This window comes from Danio rerio, chromosome 17 (genome assembly GCF_052040795.2).
Source record: "Danio rerio strain M-AB ecotype USA chromosome 17, GRCz13ab, whole genome shotgun sequence".
Taxonomy (NCBI): domain Eukaryota; kingdom Metazoa; phylum Chordata; class Actinopteri; order Cypriniformes; family Danionidae; genus Danio; species Danio rerio.
In genome coordinates, this window is record NC_141037.1 from 20,965,749 (window position 1) to 20,987,087 (window position 21,339).

At 37.5% G+C, this 21,339-nt stretch overlaps 1 protein-coding gene and 1 long non-coding RNA gene across 2 annotated transcripts in view; one reads left to right on the forward strand and one right to left on the reverse strand.

Moving 5' to 3' along the window:
• The window catches only part of LOC141378553 (uncharacterized), a 27,026-nt gene extending 12,557 nt beyond the window's left edge, over positions 1-14,469 (reverse strand). Inside the window, exons 1-2 of the long non-coding RNA XR_015513310.1 lie at positions 14,182-14,469; positions 10,297-10,460 (exon numbers count right to left, since the gene is read on the reverse strand). This is a non-coding gene — a long non-coding RNA (uncharacterized LOC141378553). The remainder of the gene's footprint in view (positions 1-10,296; positions 10,461-14,181) is intronic.
• The window catches only part of grem2a (gremlin 2, DAN family BMP antagonist a), a 27,888-nt gene extending 11,276 nt beyond the window's left edge, over positions 1-16,612 (forward strand). Inside the window, exon 2 of the mRNA XM_087290329.1 lies at positions 15,882-16,612. Within this exon, the coding sequence (XP_087146455.1) occupies positions 15,883-16,470 (588 nt within the window). The 5' untranslated portion in view covers position 15,882 and the 3' untranslated portion in view covers positions 16,471-16,612. The remainder of the gene's footprint in view (positions 1-15,881) is intronic.
• Positions 16,613-21,339: the final 4,727 nt, after the last annotated feature.

Sequence of the window (21,339 nt, forward strand, 5' to 3'; positions counted from 1 at the left end):
CTACATGCCAATCTTGAGTCACAGTTATAGCGCCACCTGCTGACAGGAGGAAGTTTGGCATAAATATGTGATTTTCTTAGATTTTTAAAAATATATTGGCTTAAATTATTATTGTTAGCTGTTCTCAGTCATCGTAAGGTCACCGGGCGGCGGTGAGCCCGGGTGCGAGGTCCCTATCATCGCTGCTCGCAGCTTTAATTATTATTATTATTCTTCTCTCCAATGAATCGCGATTTTGAGGGGCTAAACAAGCCCGAAAACTCACGCAACTTTGCACACGCCTCAGAAGTGGCGAAAATTTACCTTTTTTATGGTCTTCTGAAGTGGGCGTGGCAAAATGACTCGACAGCGCCACCTAGAAAAATTAAACGGACAAGCCCCCGATCCACGAATCACGCACATGCACAAAAATTGGCACACACCTCAAACATGCCAAAACATACAAAAAAGTCTCTTGGAGCCATATCTCAAACCCAACAGGAAGTTGGATATTTTTGACTTCCTGCGACGAAAAAGTGGCGTTTTTGCCATTTCCAGGCGTTGTATTTTAACGAACTCCTCCTAGAGATTTTATCCGATCGACACCAAAATTGGGTTTTGTCATCTAAAGGCCTTGGCGATGTTAAATTGCGAAGCTTTAGAGTTTTCATCGATGGGCGTGTCCGTGGCGGCCTCGCAAACTTTGACGATTCGCCACAAAACAGGAAGTCGTTATAACTCAGTCATGCATTATCCGATCCGCCTCAAAATTCACACGTTTGATAAGAGTCCTGACCTGAACAAGTTTACATGCCAATATCCAGATACAGTTATAGCGCCACCTGCTGGCCACAGGAAATGACATGTTTTACATCGTAACAAACTCCTCCCACAAATTTTTTTGTATCAGCACCAAATTTGGGTTGTGTTATCTGAAAGCCCTAGCGATGATATATTGTGAAGATCTAGAGTTTTCGCAGAGGGGCGTGTCCGTGGCGGCATGACAAACCTGAACGCTTCGCCATGGAACAGGAAGTCCTTATAACTCAAGCACACAATGTCCGATCTGCCTGAAACTTAACATGGTGGATAAAAGTCCTCTCCTGAACACATCCTCATAACAATAATGAAGTGGGCGTGGCAAAATGACTCGACAGCGCCACCTATAAAAATTAAACGGAAGAGCCCCTGATCTACGAATCACGCACATGCACGAAAATTGGCACACACCTTAAACAAGCCAAAACATACGAAAAAGTCTCTTGGAGCCATAACTCAAACCCAACAGGAAGTCGGATATTTTTAACTTCCTGCGGCAAATAAGTGGCATTTTTGCTATTTCCAGGCTTTTTATCTTAACGAACTCCTCCTAGGGATTTTATGCTATCGACACCAAAATTGTGTTTTGTCATCTAAAGGCCTTGGCGATGTTAAATTGCGAAGCTTTAGAGGTTTTGTCGATGGGCGTGTCCGTGGCGGCCTCACAAACTTTAACGATTCGCCACAAAACCGGAAGTCATTATAACTCAGGCATGCATTATACGATCTGCCTCAAAATTCACATGTTTAATAAGAGTCCAGACCAGAACAAGTTTACATGCCGATATCCAGATACAGTTATAGCGCCACCTGCTGACCACAGAAAATGTCATGATTTACAAAGTAATAAACTCATCCCACAAATGTTTTCATATCAGCACCAAATTTGGTTGGTTGTGTATCTGAAAGCTCAAGCGATGATATAATATGAAGATCTAGAGTTTTCGTAGAGGGGCGTGTATGTGGTGGCATGACAAACCTCAACGCTTCGCCATGAAAAAGGAAGTGCTTATAACTCAGGCACACAATGTCTGATCTGCCTGAAACTTCACATGGTTGATTAAATTCCTCTCCTGAAGACATCTAAATGCCAATATTGAGTCAGTCATAGCGCCACCTAGTGACAGAAGGTAGTTTTGCTTATAACTCAGCCACACAATGTCCAATCAGCCTGAAACTTCACAGGGTTGATAAAAGTCCTCTCCTGAAGACATCTACGTGCCAATATTGAGTCACAGTCATAGCGCCACCTGCTGGCAACAGGTAGTTTGGCTTATAACTCAGCCACACAATGTCCGATCTGCCTGAAACTTCACATGGTTGATTAAATTCCATTACTGAAGGCATCTACATGCCAATCTTAAGTCACAGTTATAGCGCCACCTGCTGGCAGTTGGTAGTTTGCATTATAACTCAACCACACAAAGTCCGATCTGCCTGAAAGTTCACATGGTTGATAAAAGTCCTCTCCTGAACACATCTACATAACAACATTGAGTCTGTCGTAGCGCCACCTGCTGACAAAAGGCAGTTTGGCTTATAACTCAGCTAAACAATGTTCGATCTGCCTGAAACTTCACATGATTGATAAGATTCCTCTCCTGGTGACATCTACATGCCAATCTTGAGTCACAGTCATAGCGCCACCTGCTGAGAGGAGGAGGTTTGGCATAAATCGGTGATTTTCTCAGATTTTTTAAATATAATGGCTTAAATTATTACTGTTCGCTGTTCTCTGTCATCCTGAGGCCACCGGGCGGCGGTGAGCCCGGGTGCGAGGTCCCTATCATCGCTGCTTGCAGCTTTAATTATGGTGGCTTGAAAAGCCAACATACTGTTATCTCACTTAAACTTATTATTATTCTGCTTCTTCTTCTTCTTTCTTCTGAGACTAATTTTAAAGTCTATCTCCTCCTAACCCTTTCAAGCTTCATACCTCAAACTTTCGTCAAACCTTCAAACTGGTCTGACTCGGGTTGCTATATCTTTTCCGACTGATCCGACTTTCGGTTTTCCGAAAAACGACCCGGAAAATTCCCAAAATTCCCATTGACTTAACATTGGGTCAAACTTTGTCACCTCATAACTCTGCATCAGACTGTCCTACAGACTTCTAACTGGGCTCATTTAACTCAGTCTAGCCAGCAGCCAATAACTGATGACCTTTAAACTTACTAGCCACTCCCTAGCAACCACTTTTGGCACCCTAGCAACTGTCCCATAGACTTCCATTGTAAAAGACTGCCATTGACTTAACATTGAGTCAACCTTTGTGAGCTCATAACTCTGCATCAGACTGTCCTACAGACTAGAGTCAGGCCTCATTCAACTCAGTCTAGTCAGTAGCCAATCACTGATGGCCTTTAGACTTACTAGCCACTCCCTAGCAACCACTTATGGCACCCTAGCAACTGTCCCGTAGACTTCCATTCAAAAGACTCTCATTGACTTAACATGGGATCAAACTTTGTGAGCTCATAACTCTGCATCAGACTGTCATACAGACTAATGGCTGAGCTCATTTAACTCAGACTACCAAACTGCCAATAACTGATGAGCTTTTAACTTTCTAGCCACACCCCTAACTACCACATACTGCACCCTAGCAACTGTCCCGTAGACTTCCATTACAAAAGACTCTCATTGACTTAACATGGGATCAAACTTTGTGAGCTCATAACTCAGCATCAGACTGTCATAGAGACTAATGGCTGAGCTCATTTAACTCAGTCTAGCCAGCAGCCAATCACTGATGGCCTTTTAACTTTCTAGCCACACCCCTAACTACCACATACTGCACCCTAGCAACTGTCCTATATAATGTAATTAGCTGTGCTATCAAATGCTTATAAATCTAACATACTAATGACATGCCAATCATGCTAGCAACATACTACTCATATGCTAATCATGCTAATGACATGCTAACTCATACTGGAAACATGCTAATGACATGCTAATTTGAACTAGAATCATGCTAGTAACATGCTAATTCATACTAGACTCATGTTAATAACTGGCCTACATGCATATCTTTGCATAGCAGTGTCCTATTGACTTGGGGGATGGCTCATCTGACTCAGACAACCAATGAGCATCTCAATATGATAATAAAGCTCACAAGCCACGCCCCCAAATTGATTCCATAGACTTTCATTAAAATAGGCCAAGATGCATATCTTTGCATAGCAGTGTCATAGAGACAAGGGGGTTGGTTCATTTGACTAAGACAACCAACCACATTCAAGTTCACTCTGTAACCTAAGGACACCCTAGCAACCGCCTAGCAACGCCTTAGCAACCACTCAGAATACCTTAGCAACCACCTAGCAACACCTTAGCAACCACCTAGCAACCACTTGGGACACCTTAGCAACCGCCTAGCAACACCTTAGCAACCACCTAGGAACCACTTAGGACACCCTAGCAACCGCCTAGCAACACCTTAGCAACCACCTAGCAACACCTTAGCAACCACCTAGCAACCACTTAGGACACCTTAGCAACCACCTAGCAACACCTTAGCAACCACCTAGCAACCACTCAGAACACCCTAGCAACTGCTTAGCAACGCCTTAGCAACCACCTAGCAACCACTCAGGACACCCTAGCAACCACCTAGCAACACCTTAGCAACCACCTAGCAACCACTCAGGACACCCTAGCAACCACCTAGCAACGCCTTAGCAACCACTCAGAATACCCTAGCAACCGCCTAACAACACCTTAGCAACCACCTAGCAACCACTTAGGACACCCTAGCAACCGCCTAGCAACACCTTAGCAACCACCTAGCAACACCTTAGCAACCACCTAGCAACCACTTAGGACACCTTTGCAACCACCTAGCAACACCTTAGCAACCACCTAGCAACCACTCAGAACACCCTAGCAACCGCCTAGCAAGACCTTAGCAACCATCTAGCAACCACTTAGGACACCCTAGCAACCGCCTAGCAACACCTTAGCAACCACCTAGCAACACCTTAGCAACCACCAAGCAACCACTTAGGATACCTTAGCAACCACCTAGCAACACCTTAGCAACCACTCAGAACACCCTAGCAACCGCCTAGCAACACCTTAGCAACAACCTAGCAACCACTCAGAATACCCTAGCGACCACCTTGCAACACCTTAGTAACCACTAAGCAACTAGTCAGAACACCTTAGCAACTGCCTAGCACCACCTTAGCAACCACCTAGCAACCACTCAAAACACCCTAGCAACCGTCTAGCAACACCTTATCAACCACCTAGCAACTAGTCAGACCACCTTAGCAACTGCCTGGCACCACCTTAGCAACCACTTAAAACACCCTAGCAACCGCCTAGTAAAATGCTAATTCATGCTAGAATTATGCTAACAACATGCTAATTCATGCTAGAATCATACTAGTAACATGCTAATTTATGCTAGATTTATGCTAACAACATGCTAATTCATGCTAGAATCATGCTAGTAACATGCTAATTCATGCTAGAATCATGCTAACATGCTAATTCATGTAAGAATCATGCTACTAACATGCTAATTCATGCTAGAATTATCCAAGTAGCATGCTAATTCATGCTAGAATCATGCTAGAATCACGCTAACAACATGCTAATTCATGTTAGAAACATGCTAGTAACTTGCTAATTCATGCTAGAATCATGCTAACAACATGCTAATTCATGTAAGAATCATGCTACTAACATGCTAATTCATGCTAGTAATATGTTACCTCAAGCTAAAATCATACTAACATGCTATTTACACTTTAAAACCATTTCAAACTTTCAGATTCGGCTTTTCAAGCCACCATAAAGTTTGTCCTCAAACTTTACTATCTAGTTCTATATTATTCTTCTTCTGAGACTAAAAATTAAACTCTATCTCGTCCTAGGCCATTCAAGCTATGACCATCAAACTTGGGTCAAACCTCCGAACTATTCTGACTCGAGTTGCTATATCCTTTCCGACTGATCCGACTTTCGGTTTCCCGAAAAACGTCCCGGGATCGTCGGGAAAATCCCATAGACGTAACATTGGATCAAACTTTGTGACCTCATAACTGCGCATCAGAATGTCACACAGACTTCTAACTGGGCTCATTTAACTCAGACTATCAAACTGCCAATGACTGATCACCTTTAAACTTTCTGGCCACGCCCTAGCAACCACTTTTGGACCCTAGAAACCATCCCATAGACTTCCATTGCAAAAGACTCTCATTGACTTTACATTGGATCAAACTTTGTGAGCTCATAACTCTGCATCAAACTGTCCTACAGACTAATGGCTGAGCTCATTTAACTCAGTCTAGCCAGCAGCCAATCACTGATGTCCTTTTAACTTTCTAGCCACACCCTAACAACCAGATACTGCACCCTAGCAACTGTCCCATAGACTGCCATTAAAGAGGTTCAGACTGATATTGTCATGCTGCAGTGTGATAGAGACATGGGGGTTGTTTTTAACTGTTCATACTGGCAAGAAGCTTTGATACATCATCAGTCTAAGCTGTCAATCAACTCCATAGCAACAAAACAGACTAACCTAGCAACGATATAACAGCAGCTATATCTCAGCATCAGAACATCGTAGAGAGGCGGTGGTTGGCTTGTTTGACTCATGCTCGCACACCATCTATCTATCTATCTATCTATCTATCTATCTATCTATCTATCTATCTATCTATCTATCTATCTATCCATCATGCTAAGAACATGCTTATTCATGCTAGAATCATGCTAGTCACATGCTAATTCATGCTAGAATCATGCTAACAACATGCTAATGCATGCTAGAATCATGCTAGTAACATGCTAATTCATGCTAGAAGCATGCTAACAACATGCTAATTCATGCTAGAATCATGCTAACAATATGCTAATTCATGCTAGAATCATGCTAGTAACATGCTAATTCATGCTAGAAGCATGCTAACAACATGCTAATTCATGCTAGAATCATGCTAGTCACATGCTAATTCATGCTAGAATCATGCTAACAACATGCTAATTCATGCTAGAATCATGCTAAGAACATGCTAATTCATAGTAGAATCATGCTAACAACATGCTAATTCATGCTAGAATCATGCTAGTCACATGCTAATACATGCTAGAATCATGCTAGTCAAATGCTAATTCATGCTAGAATCATGCTAACAACATGCTATTTCATGCTAGAATCATGCTAGTAACATGCTAATTCTTGTTAAAATCTTGCTAACAACATGCTTATTCATGCTAGAATCATGCTAGTCACATGCTAATTCATGCTAGAAGCATGCTAACAACATGCTAATTCATGCTAGAATCATGCTAGTAACATGCTAATTCTTGTTAAAATCTTGCTAACAACATGCTTATTCATGCTAGAATCATGCTAGTCAAATGCTAATTCATGCTAGAATTATGCTAACAACATGCTATTTCATGCTAGAATCATGCTAGTAACATGCTAATTCTTGTTAAAATCTTGCTAACAACATGCTTATTCATGCTAGAATCATGCTAGTCACATGCTAATTCATGCTAGAAGCATGCTAACAACATGCTAATTCATGCTAGAATCATGCTAACAATATGCTAATTCATGCTAGAATCATGCTAGTAACATGCTAATTCATGCTAGAAGCATGCTAACAACATGCTAATTCATGCTAGAATCATGCTAGTCACATGCTAATTCATGCTAGAATCATGCTAACAACATTCTAATTCATGCTAGAATCATGCTAACAACATGCTAATTCATGCTAGAATCATGCTAGTCACATGCTAATTCATGCTAGAATCATGCTAGTCAAATGCTAATTCATGCTAGAATCATGCTAACAACATGCTAATTCATGCTAGAATCGTGCTAACAACATGCTAATTCATGTTAAAATTATGCTAACAACATGCTAATTATTGCTAAAATCATGCTAGTAACATGCTAATTCATGCTAAAATCATGCTAACAACATGCTAATTCATGCTAAAATCATGCTAGTAACATGCTAATTCATGCTAGAATCATGCTAACAACATGCTATTTCACGTTAAAATCATGGTAATAACATGCTAATCTATCTATCTATCTATCTATCTATCTATCTATCTATCTATCTATCTATCTATCTATCTATCTATCTATCTATCTATCTATCTATCTATCTATCTATCTATCTATCTATCTATCTATCTCTTCATACTTTTTAAAACTGTTTAAACTAAATAAACTATTACCGTCAGGCTTTCACAAGCCAGCCTCAAAGTTTGTTCTCAAACTTTAAGAATCTAGTTAACATTAGTTTGTTATCTCAGTTTTAAACAAACAATTAATTGATGAATTAAATTTAAAAAATGACTATTAATTATGATCAATAAATGCTGTGCTATTTTCAATGGTGCTGTTTTTTTTTTTTTTTTCAAATGAATTGTATTATATTTTAAGGCCATATAATTTCAGGTAAATAAACTTTTAAGGCTAAAAATTATGCAAAAATCACTTTTATAAGGGTTTGTATAGCTACAGTTGTGTAGCTATAGTGTGTGAATATATCCAGTCTCTAATGGTATTGGACAAACATTAATTGATTCTATTATTAATCACACTCAGTCTGCAGTAACATTATATAACAATTCTCCCTTAGTACATGTCACAAGAGTTAAAGTGATGATCTCTAATGATCACATAAACAGCACTAAGAAAAAGCATTAGCCATTAGAGTTTTCACCATACCCGCTGAAGATAATGTCATTATCTAAGTGAATTATAAACGTGGGGTTTTAGGATGCACAAATGAACAATGTAGTCTCCATAGTCTGCCTTCTTCAGAACCACATCTTTTAACATTTTCAGATATAACTTTATTCCTGTTTTGAATTTGCTGCTATGCTGATGCATAGGCATAAGTAGCACCCCAGCCCACTTTCAAAATAGCACAATCCAACAATCACAAAAAAAAAGGCACAATTTGTATCCACACTTAAAATATGCAGTTTCAAAGACTTATAAAATCTTATTTCTGGGGTATTTTGAGCTGAAACTTCACATATTGTATACCAACATACACTCTAGGGACATTAGAAACTTATTTTACATCTTGTAAAGAGGGGCATAATAGGTCCCCTTTAACCATATGAAAAAGTAGGGCTCACTGCAGAACTAATACAGCTCCATTTTACTGGACAGTGGCTGTTTTTTAATTCCAACAACCCAGAGAATGGATCTGCGTTCTGAGACCGGTTTTGCCAGGTTACCTCGGAAAAACGAAATCGGAAGACTGCGAGAACAGAGAATGCATCCTGTGAAAAGTGAGATGCTGCGTTTTTCCTGATGGTCACATGACCTTCACGCATTTTTAACGGAAAATATTTAAACATTACAGCATTCATACAACGATTTATAGTTTTTCTCCTTTTCACAATATACACTATGCATAAAGACCTTACAAATATACGTTGCAGAGAACAAATAAAAATTATTTTAATAAGAGTTTCAGCAAATAAACACTCTTTATGTGTTTATGTCTTTATAAAGATTTTCATGTTAGTTTATATTCATCATTTCATTTAGGGAAGCTCCTGAGGCAAATAAGTTATATCTCTGAACTTTATTAATTAATCTATATAAAATGCTGCGCCTCCAACCGCCTTTAATCAACTGCAATGACGTCTGGGACTTTTCTGGGACTTTGCGAGTTTTGTACTCAAGTCATCGATGTGTCCTCGGCATCAAGAACACATCAGGGGAAATTTCAAACGTCCTCCATTCTTGCGGCCTTGAGTCTTGGAACTGAACTTTGGCAGTTGATGATGATGTTAGGACGCAAGATCGCTGAAGAGCGCACATTGAGAAACAGCCTATGTTTAGCAATAGTGTAAAGGTTAATGTGTGGTTGAACTGTCTAGCTCCACCCATTACATCCAGTGAGGTGGAGCTGGACATCAGTTTTCACCCATTGGCTCTGCAGTAAGCAGCTTCCCTATAAAGAGGTGGTTTTTGGCCGAATAGTCAGAGAATTGGACTTGCAACTCAAAAAATGCAGATTCAATTCCATCAATCTAATGCAGTCCACTTTGATGTTAAAATGCAGGACAAAGTCCAAGAATTGGTTTCACGTCACTTTCTCTTGACTTTAAACTGTTGTTCATTATGATGATTTCAAGGATATTGCTGTAAATAGCATACTGATTTACCTATCTAATTACCAAAAGCTACCAGCAAACATCTGCGATATGACAGCAAAGCCACAGCATTCAGTTCAGCAATAATAAAGTGTAAAAAAAGGCAGAGAGTTTACGCTGCAAATTCACACATTATTTTAACAGTGTGGATGATCTGTCTCTGACTTTCTCACATACACAGACAGATGGGAGAGAGATAGAAGGGTTTGTGTTTATTTTCTTGCATGTGTTCCAACTAGACACTGTCATTATCTCCAAACCGCAATTTTTCTCAGGGGAGATTTATAGCCCTTGTGTCTGTGTGTGTGTGTGTGCTTCACTTTCACTCACAGTGATCTGAAATCAGTCTCAGGTATGGACAAGTGAGCTTGGCGATGTTTGTGTATGTATGTCACAGGCCTCTGAGTCACTGTCACATCCCAGCATTCCCTGCTTCTTCACACGTCATTCGATGCTACCAGTAAACCCGAGTCCTCTAGTTAGCCTGTGGTCATCTGAAGGAGAGAAACCCAAGACTGCTAAACTTTCCACATCCTGATCTAATAATGTTCACATGGTGCTCTCCCCACTGTTTACATGTCCCCTGCATATCTCACCACTGGCATAAGCAAAGCCCTCATTATTTAACCCTGCCTCAGCAGAGACATAAAGGCCACTTCCTCGTAACCTCATGGCTTCTGTGGCGTTCCCTTTTGATGGGCGGCCCTGTTTATTTGCATGGCATTCTGGGACTGGTGTAAAAGTAAACAGCATTATTGGCTGCCGGCGACACTGACGGAGGGAGATACGGATGATTAATCCATTCCTTTCTGCCGCCGTGTGAGTCACAGCTAACTGTAGCCTCAGAAGTAGCTGATTCTCCACAGTAACCCAGATTTATAGAGCTTAAAGGGGCTGCTCACACGTATTTATGTCTTTTACTTTCTCGTTTTCATGCTTCAAAAATAATTCTGGAGAAATGCTGTTTGCTCGTTCTTTTCCATGCAGTTACAATGAATGGGGAATTAAGGACTGATTTTAGTCTTATGAAGTCATAGGATTTTAGTCGTATGAAGATATTCAATAATTAAGTGTAGCCAGCAAACAATTTTGTGTTTAATAGACATCTAATACACATCTAAACATAGACAATTTGGCTAAAACGAGGCTAAACTTGGGCTGTCAGTGAAAATCTTATAGACATCTAGAATAGCCGAAACTAGTTGTTAGATTAGACAGACTTTATATGTGTAGCCATTTATTTCTGTTTATTTGATGACTATCTTGGCCTATTCTTAGATGTATATTAGATTTTCACTAACAGCCCAAATTTAGCCTTGTTTTAACCAAGACGACTATGTTTAGATTTCTATTAGACATCCATTAGACATCTTTTAAAAACAAAAAATGTTTGCTGGGTATTATGATAATGATCATGCAAAATATTGATATTGTGCATTGACAATTCTGACTGTTGTTCATTAACTCTGTCCCTTTTGTTAACATCAGTTAATTTAACCCTTGTGTACTCTTCAAATTGACTACCTTTTGTTGTGTTAACATAACTAGGCCCACACGAAATCTGCGCGTGCAGAAATTTGTAGATTTCCTCAGAATTTTAGCCCATCATTGAGTCTTTTTATTTACGTGTGTACATTTGTAATTATTGCATTTTAAAGTTATTTTCATTAATAATGTTGACTAAAATAAAAGTGTTCATTTGATTTTTTTACGATACAGTTTGTAAAGTATTATTTTCTGTCTTTTAGTTGGTTTAGTAGATATACCAAATAAGTGGATCTAGAAGGATATGCATTTTACCATTAAATAAAAGTCAATAAGCTATTATTGTTTATTTCATATATTATGATTTTATTTACAAAACTCACAAAATAATTTCCGCATAAATATGCTGATTTTTTTTTTTTCAAAATTCTATGCAGAAATGGTTACATTTGTCCGCAGATTCTGTCTGGCCCTATCCATAGCTAATAAAATTCAGTTGAATTTTTTAATTAATTGATAACATAACTATAATAATAAAGCTATTTCTCACTGCTGATTGTAATGCATTGACTGATGATTGCTCATGAGTGGGCCCACACGGAATCTGCATGCGCAGAAATTCGCAGATTTTTAGCCCATCATTAAATCTATAAATTTACTTGTGTAAATGAGTGTAAATTTATTTGTTCAGTTTTTAAATTAGTTTCAGTAATTTCAAAAGTCGTAATTGTTTTATTATATGAAATAATCCATAATAAGGCCCAAACAGAATCTGCACACGCAGAAATCTGCAGATTTCTGCAAAATTTTAACCCATCATTGAGTCTATTTATTTATGTGTGTACATTTGTAATGATTACTTTTTAAAATTAATTTCATTAATAATATTGACATATGAAAGTGTTCATTTGATTTTTTTTTACAAAACAGTTTGTAAAGTATGATTTTCTGTCTTTTAGTAGATATATTAAATGAGAGACTTGCCTTGTTTACCAAATACTGTAAGTGGATCTAGATGGATTTGCAATGTAACCACTAAATCAAAGTTAAAAAGCTATTATTTTTTATTTCACATGGAATCTGCACGTGAATAAATCCACAGATTTTTAGCCCATTAATAAATCTATTTATTCACTTGTGTTAATTTATATGTATTCATTTTTTAAAGTTATTTGTGTAATATTATTGATTAATATAAAATTATTTACAAAATGTATTTACAATACAGTTTTTAAAGTAATATTTTCTGTCTTTTAGTAGATATATGTTATAGACTTGCTTTGTTTACCAAATAAGTTTATCTAGATGGATTTGCATTGTAAACATTAAATAAAAGCTATTATTTTTATTTCATACATTAAGTTTTTAGTTATGTTCGTCTCAAAACATTTCAGCATATCCTGCAATTCTGCATACCCTGTAAAACCACTGATTTTTTTACAAAATTCTCCACAGAAATAGTAAAAAATGTTTGCAAAATCTGTCTGGCCATTCTCATTAGGTTTTATTGTAAAGTGTTACTTTTATCATCCTTTAGCAATTTAATTTGCTTGAAGCAAAACATGGTTACTCTAAACATAAATACAAAGCAAAAAAAAAAATGTTTGTTTTTCTGTAAAGTCATCTTTTTTGCAGCTTAGGTCAATATCATGATAATACCACTACCGTGATGATACCTTCAGTAATTAATCGCAACAAGACAATCTGATACTGTCAGAAGAAGAAGAAATAAGAAAGTTGAGCTGTGATTTTTTTTTATTACTGTGAGCTAAATTTGAGATTCAGATCCCATTTCTAAATGATCCTTACAGATTGGTTTGTAAATATTTAATGATTTAGTTAAAAGATTAGACATCACAGCATTAGACTGTGTTCAAAAATATGCCAAGATTTTCTATGAATAGCAATGCCCACTTTACTTCTCTTATAGCTTCAGAAGACTTCAAATATTGTGTTTTGAATCTTTTTTTCCAAATTGAGTGGTTCAGTCCTTTGTAGAAAAAAAGTCAATTAGTATGACAAGCGGGAGAGTAAATATCATGAATGTAACATTTTGGATGAATTGCTTCCTTAAATGGAATTTAAAATACTTGGTTTAAACAAAAACCCAAACAAGCAGGTCTGTTATGTTTCATGTAGGCTGCATGTTTTCCATCTTTGGAAGAACGATTGGCAAGTTTTCTTGACTTGAATATTCTTTAACTCTGCTGTTTTATTGTATAAAAAGGATGTAACAATCGTTTATGTAACTTTCTGGTCTTGTTTAGTTCCAAGCTTTGTGTGAGCTTTTCTGGTTAGTCTTTCCTGAAAACACACTCATATCCTAAGAAATGCCTTTAGGACATTAAAACAAATCTATTGAAAGCCCTTCTTTTAAATACATGAAATACTCTGGCTTTTCCCTCAATCCACCCAGCAGACAAGATGAAAGAAGATGCTGGTCATGAGAAGAGAGAACATGAATTAAACGGACAATGCCAGTGGTTGTAGTACTAGAAAAGTCAGAGGTTATCAGACCGTTATCTATAGTAAAACTGACAGAGGGCGCCATGATAAACATTATCGAGGGTTTAGACAAAGGGTTTAACCTTATCAGCGTTACATAAGTACCACGCTGATTTTTAGGAACAGACAAACTGCTGTAAAAAAAAGTAAACGCTGATATACAAGTTTATCATTAAGGATAGGCTATGTCCAGTGAGTAGCCTACAAGTGGTTTTAATAGCCTACCTTTACTTATTGCCGCGTCCGTGTCTTAAGAATGACGTCAGGTTCCGTGTACTGTGCTTTTACGTGTTGCTCATGTGAAATCTGACGGAATGTCGTCCTAAACTACTCTGACCTACTTTGCACAAAACTGATGCCGCTACTACTTAAAAATGGCGCGAAACAAATCATTAGCAGATTAATTTCAGTGAAACACACAGCACAATTAATCCCATGCTAACGGTTTTATTTGGTTCTTTTTAGTTTGCATGTAATGTAGTTCTATAGGCTACATGTTGTTGCAGTTGTTATGTAGGCTGCAGTACATTTTGGTTAGTTAAGTTTTACTTTATAGCCTACATTTAAAGCAAAATAAGCAACGAATGATAGACTTGGTTTCTTCTTTGCTAAATAATACTTTTTTAAATAATAAAAACTGCGAGGGGTGACAGTGGCTTAGTGGTTAGCACTAGCCTCACAGCAAGGTTGCTGTTTTGAGTCCCAGCTGGGTCAGTGGCATATTTCTGTGTGGAGTTTGTATGTTCTCCCAGAGTTCATGTGGGTTTCCTCTGGGTGCTCCGGTTTCCTCCATAGTCCAAAGACGTGCGATATAGGTGAATTGAATAAACTAAATTGGTCGTAATGAATATAAAGATGTTTCCCAGTACTAGGTTGCAACTGGAAGGGCAACCTAGTATGGGTGTAACCTCTGCTGTTTAACCTATGCTGAATAAGTTGGCGGTTAATCTGCTGTGGTGAGCCCTGATGACAAATAAAGGGACTAAGCCAAAAGACAATGATTTAATGAATACAAATGACAGATTGGACTATGGATTATGAATAATGGCGTATGTTAGCTATATGATCATTATGTGATGACTGAGATTTTAAAACTATGCATCAACTGAGATACGTTTGCATAATCATGTATTGTTTAGCACTTGGAGCCTGCTGACAACAGTAAATAAAACAAAAATGTAGATCAAAACCTGCAAAAAGTTATATAATTTAGCTACTGTATATGAAATATATTACTTAGTTGAATTGGTTAAAGGCTACCTTCAGATCCTACATTTGAAATTTACAGGTTCAATATGGTTATTTTATTAATTTGTAGGCCTTGTTATGTTAGCTTTGTGCAGGACTTCTCATTTTAATTAAACATATGTCACTGAAAAAGTCTTAAAATTTATTTAATAAACAATCAAGTTTTGTTTAAGGTGAGTTAAGCGATACATGGCTTCACAGAAATCTCTCCAGGTGTAAACCATTAAAATGTACAAAAAGCCATGTCTTACCGAAATGGGATGACTTTGGCAGTTTGATACACTGCCAAATACACTTCAAGCCAAATACTTGATTCCAGGAATAAGCCAAAAAACAAATGGTTCAAAAACATTTTGAAGGTTTATAATTATTCCGAAAGCACTTGTTTTATGTGTTGAGTTGCATTTGTATAAATGTACGTTTTAGTAAAAAAAAGGAAAAAAAAAAAAAAAGGTTATTAATTATTAATTAGTATTTGAATAATAATTTTGTGGAAAGTGGACTAGAATAAAATAAAATAAAATAAAAAAACAGTTGCGTTGCTTGATTGTAAAATCATGACTACCGTGATAGGTTTAAAGTTAATTAAGCCTGAACGAGTATATCTGCATTTGACAATGTGTTTGCCTCTCTAACAGAAGTACTGAAGTTTTGTTCTATTTTGAATCTTTTCCCAGAATGTTCTGGAAGCTGGCAATACCTGCCATTTTGGCATGGACCTTATTCGCATCTACAGAGACCAAGAAGCAACGTCCTCAAGGTTCCATCCCCTCCCCTTACAAGCTAAAGGGCAATGATTTATCATCGCCATCCCATGCACTAGCATCACTGCCTCAGCATACTGCATCAGCACGACGACAGAAGGGTAAACATGACATGCTGTCATCGAGTCGTGAGGCTCTGGTGGTCACCGAGCGCAAGTACCTGAAGAGTGACTGGTGTAAAACACAGCCGTTACGCCAAACTGTGAGCCTGGAGGGCTGCATAAGCCGAACCGTTATCAACCGGTTCTGTTACGGCCAGTGTAACTCCTTCTACATCCCACGCCACCTGACATCTCAAAGCTCACATAGAAGTCGGAAAACAGCGTCCACACCAGACCACACCACTTCATTCCAGTCCTGTGCTTTCTGTCGACCGAGCCGGATAACCACAGTCACCGTCCGGCTTCACTGTCCTGGGCTGCAGCCGCCATACCGCCAACGGAAAGTGCAGCGGATCAAGCAGTGCAAATGTGTGTCTGTTAATGTCAATGCTGCATACTGAGATGAAACAATGATTTAGGGTGTTCCTTTCGGGGGAAAAAGAACTGTGGCTGCCTGACAATCAGTGTGTGAAATGTGCCAAAGACAACAGCTAATCAGAGGCCTGGCCACCTTCATTATGTCTGGACTCTACCACAGAATGCTAAGCGGGAATACTTAATAGCTGCCGAGCAGCGTTCGAAACAAAGCTGGATTTTTTTCTTCTTTTCTTGACAATACGAAAGAGCTGAGAGTTGTTACATACGAAACCCAAACTGTCAATTGTGTTTTAAATGAACAATGTTTGATCTTTGACCCCCTGAAAGCTTTTCCTTATCAAAACATGGAGTGTCTGTCCTCCTGCTTTACCTCAGCAGTGCTGATTCTCTGTAGAGTGCAACAGTCGGGTTCTGGAAGTAGAAATCCTATTCATTTTCTTATTAAGGGATATATATATATATATATATATATATATATATATATATATATATATATATATATATATATATATATATATATTTTTTTTTTTTTTTTTTTTTTTTTGTGACAGCTTATTACCTTTTAAGTCTTACTGTGGGCTACAAGTAACTAAATGATTCTGTTGAAGACATCAGCTTGCATTGTGTCTGACAGGATAGAATTCCACATGATAAAAACTACATTACCATACCATAATTCTGTATGATTAGATAAAAAGTGCACCAAAAGAATCAGCCACTCCCATAATGCACTGCAAATCACATTCTCTAAATAATTCATTCATTTATTGTCCTTCAGCTTAATCCCTTTTTTCAACAGAGGTCGCCACAGCGGAATGAACCGTCAACTTATCCAGCATGTTTTACACAGTGGATGCCCTTCCAGCTGCAACCCAGGAAACTCATGCCAACACAGGGAGAACATGCAAACACCACACAGAAATGCCAACTGATCCAGCCGGGACTCAAACCAGCGACCTCCTTGCTGTGAGGCAACAGCGCTAACCACTGGGCCACCGTCACCTCACAGAATGGATGGAGGAATGATGAAATGCAAATGTCATGTTGTCATTGTCACGTGACTTGACAGCATCCGTTGAGCTGCTTTAGGCAGCATGGTGGCTCGGTGGTTAGCACTGTCGCTGGTTCAAGTCCCAGCTGGACCAGAAGGCATTTCTGTGTGGAGTTTGCATGTTTCTGTGTTTGTATGTGTTTCATACAAGTTCACCAGCTGGAAGGACATCTGCAGTGTAAAACATATGCCAGAGGAATTGGCGGTTCATTCTGCTGTGGTGAATGAGGCAAGGACAAAGCCAAAGGAAAGTGAATGAGCTGCTTTACTGGCATTCAGAAATCGCACATGTACTGTAAACACTGTAAATAAAAATATATATTTTTCATTTGTATCTTAACTAAATTTTAACTTTCAAATACACATCGATGAATTTGCTCTTCAGTGTTTGGACTCTCAGTAGTGATTTTGAAACCACACTGAACTGAGCTGAACTACACTTAAACACTAAAAAACTGAACTACACTGTTCCAATTTACTATGACCTTTTAAGGTGCTTTGACAATGTTTTGTCTACAATGTAAAAGCGCTTTGCAAATAAAGGTGAATTGAATTGAATAAAATTGAAGCACGGTTAGCCTCTTTTCAACATAGAAATATGTTGACATGATCTATTTTTTTTGTTTACAGTGTATTTAGACATATATTTTTTCCCTTAATTTTCCCTGCAATATTGTCAAATTTTTTTGGTCAAATTATTGAGCAACTTTGTTTTCTTCAAATCAATATATTTAAGGATTTATCGCATTGCAAATATATATATATATATATATATATATATATATATATATATATATATATATATATATATATATATATATATATATATTTTTTTTTTTTTTTTCATACAATATTAGTTTCTTGTTAGCCAAAAAATAACATAATTAAAAGTATTTTTTAGACAAGTAAAACGTTTTCAGAAATATCTACCTTAAGTTGGATTTTCTTTAAAACCAGCAAAAATCTGCCAATGTGGTAATTTTTTTTTATAAAATATAATTTTTTCACACCCCATTGGCAGATTAATCAGCTTGTTTTTTTTTTTTAAATCACTAAATTTTGATTTATTATTTCTAAAAACATATTCTTGATGAACCTTTTTTTTTTTTTTGCAGTGTATTTATTTATATAATTTTTTAACGTGTTTTAAAATACTTATGGGACAAATACTTCCAGAAGAAAGGCCACTGATCAACAAAATGGACGAACACTGTTGCACTCTTTTAGTTTTGTTACTTGAAAGCAGTGGAAAGGGTTTGACCACCATCTATCTACAACATCTTGTCTTACCTTTACCAGCCGTTGTTTACATCAGCGCTAATGAAGGACAGGAGAAGACATGAAAGGACACTGGGTGACTCTGGACCTTATCGACACGACATTACAGGGGGGTCCACTTTATTTTGACTAAGGACAGTGGGGGATAAACTATATTTTGACTTGGTGCTGCCATTGGACTTGCTGAATCTGATGGAAATGATGTTGTTGGTTTCAGTTCGTCTAGTCTGGGCCCACTTTAATCCAACCCATAGAGACTTTGAGCCTGTTAGTATGTCATGATGAGTTATGATGATTCACAATGTGCACAACATAAACCGTAATGTTTATAAATCTTTACCCTAAAGTCTAACAGACACATTTTCATAATGACAATATTTAACAAAATAGCAAAAACAATGTGTAGATAAAGGAATTTATGACAAATCAACCATAGAAATTCTATAAATATATATGTAAAGTATATAATGAACATTCTTTAAAAAATAAATCTATATTATTTCACATTATAATCTGACTTTTGCTTCATTTTCCTTTTTACCCTATTCTGCAATACGGAAGTGTGCTAATTTTGCAGTTGGTTTAGTACCTATGGGAGCAAATAGTGCATATGAGAGAAATTACATGGGTGTAATAAACGACAGAAAACGGTCAAACTACAGTACTTGCTCTACAAACAACTCATCAAACAATTTTGTGTTAAATAGACATCTAATAGACGACTTACCATCTTGGGATGTTGGAAAAATATCTAATAGATGTCAAAGAACTGCCCAAAACTAAACTATTAATCAAAAAACACATTAGACCGATTTAAGCCCAATCCCAATTCTATTTTTGTACCTCTTCTCCTTCCCCTTGCCCCTTGAAAAAGAGTGTAAAGGAGAAGGGCTTCAAAGTTAACCTCTAAAGCCGCCTTTCCACTGCACATGACATTCGGACATGACTGTTGGAATACGCCCCTTTGTGGCAGTCGCACAGAATATTCAGTTTTGTCGTGCACCATGGGAAGCGGATTCTCGCAGTGGTGTCTGAAATAAAGAAGTGCAAAAGCAAGAGCCTTTATTCTCTGTGCATGCACCATGGTTAAATGAATGAATGAATACTAGAAACTCACCACAGACTGAAAACAATTTTGGAAATGTGGAGACAAGATAAAAAATAACAATATTTGTATTACACATTTATGAATAGAATTTAACAAAATATTTATAATAGAATTTGTAAACTTTTTTTTCTGATTCAAAAAATAATGAAAAACTCCTATTTCTCATCTCATGTGCATGAACCTGATTGGACAACACTGAAATACATCACATCTGGTAGGCTGGTCATATATATACGATCTAGTCGCAGGAGTTCAAATATTTTGACAGATCCGTAGCTCAAATCGGATCCGAAAATTCCAGATAAGGAGTTGATCGGAGCTCCACGCAGCTCCTGGACTACACTCTTCATTGGAAATGAATGACTTTTGGTCTGTCGCTTGTCGTGTGCAGTGGAAAGGCGGCTTAAAAAAAAGGGACAGCACTACAGCACCTGCACTTGTCATCGTGAGCTCTTGCTTCATATGAGATAGATGATGGCAACTGCTGAAGTTATTCCAGTTGCATTATTTTTGCTATTGATCTTCAGGAAATCACTGATGGCATATATTATGTAATCATAATGATATAATGTGGCAATAAGCTCGTAACTGTACTGTGCATTTACACCCCGGCCATATTCATCGATGTAAACACACAAAAAACAACATTTACATTATAGCAGACATTGTAAAAAGGTCAGTCCCAGCCACCAGATGTTTCTGACAGGGTATTTGAGTGTTATCGAGTGACAGATGTTAAAGAATGTTGTTGGACTGCTATACGGGAGTTATTATTATTATAGGGATTATAGATAGCAAATATTTACACATTTTTTATTGTTTTTTTTTTTTTAAAGCATGACGGTAAAACATGAAGGCTGTTATGAGTGTATAAAAACATGCTTATGTGTCAGAAAAACCCATAATAATGACAAAAAATACAAATTTGTGCATCCTCTTACTTCCGTGTGCATCCATGCTGCAGGAAATTTTCTTACCCCTTGGTTTTGACTGTGGTTCTGAAAAATATCTGTTTGAAGGGGTATCTACCCCTTCCCCTTAGCCCTACGCCTTCAAGCTAAAGAGAATTGGAACACCCCAACCCCTTCACTTGAGTGCGCAAAATGAGGAGTAGGGGTGAGTGGAAGGGCTAAGGGGATACGGGGTAGAATTGGGATTGGGACATGCGTAGTCATTCATTCCTTATATAACTTAAGCAATGCTTAGACGTCTTTAAGAAATATTTTAAACAGAAAGAAAAATGCTTGCTGGCAAATGTGTTCATGGCTATATTTAAAAAGTAGAATAATATAATAAGAAAATATCAGTTTGCAATAAGAAGCAACACAAAATGAAAAATGGCAAAACATTTGAATTTGTTTCTCAGCAACTGTTCATTAAACAGTTCTGTTGTAACAGAATCTCACAATATATGACTCAGTGCTCTGTAAATTTCATGGCCTGAAGTAGATAAAC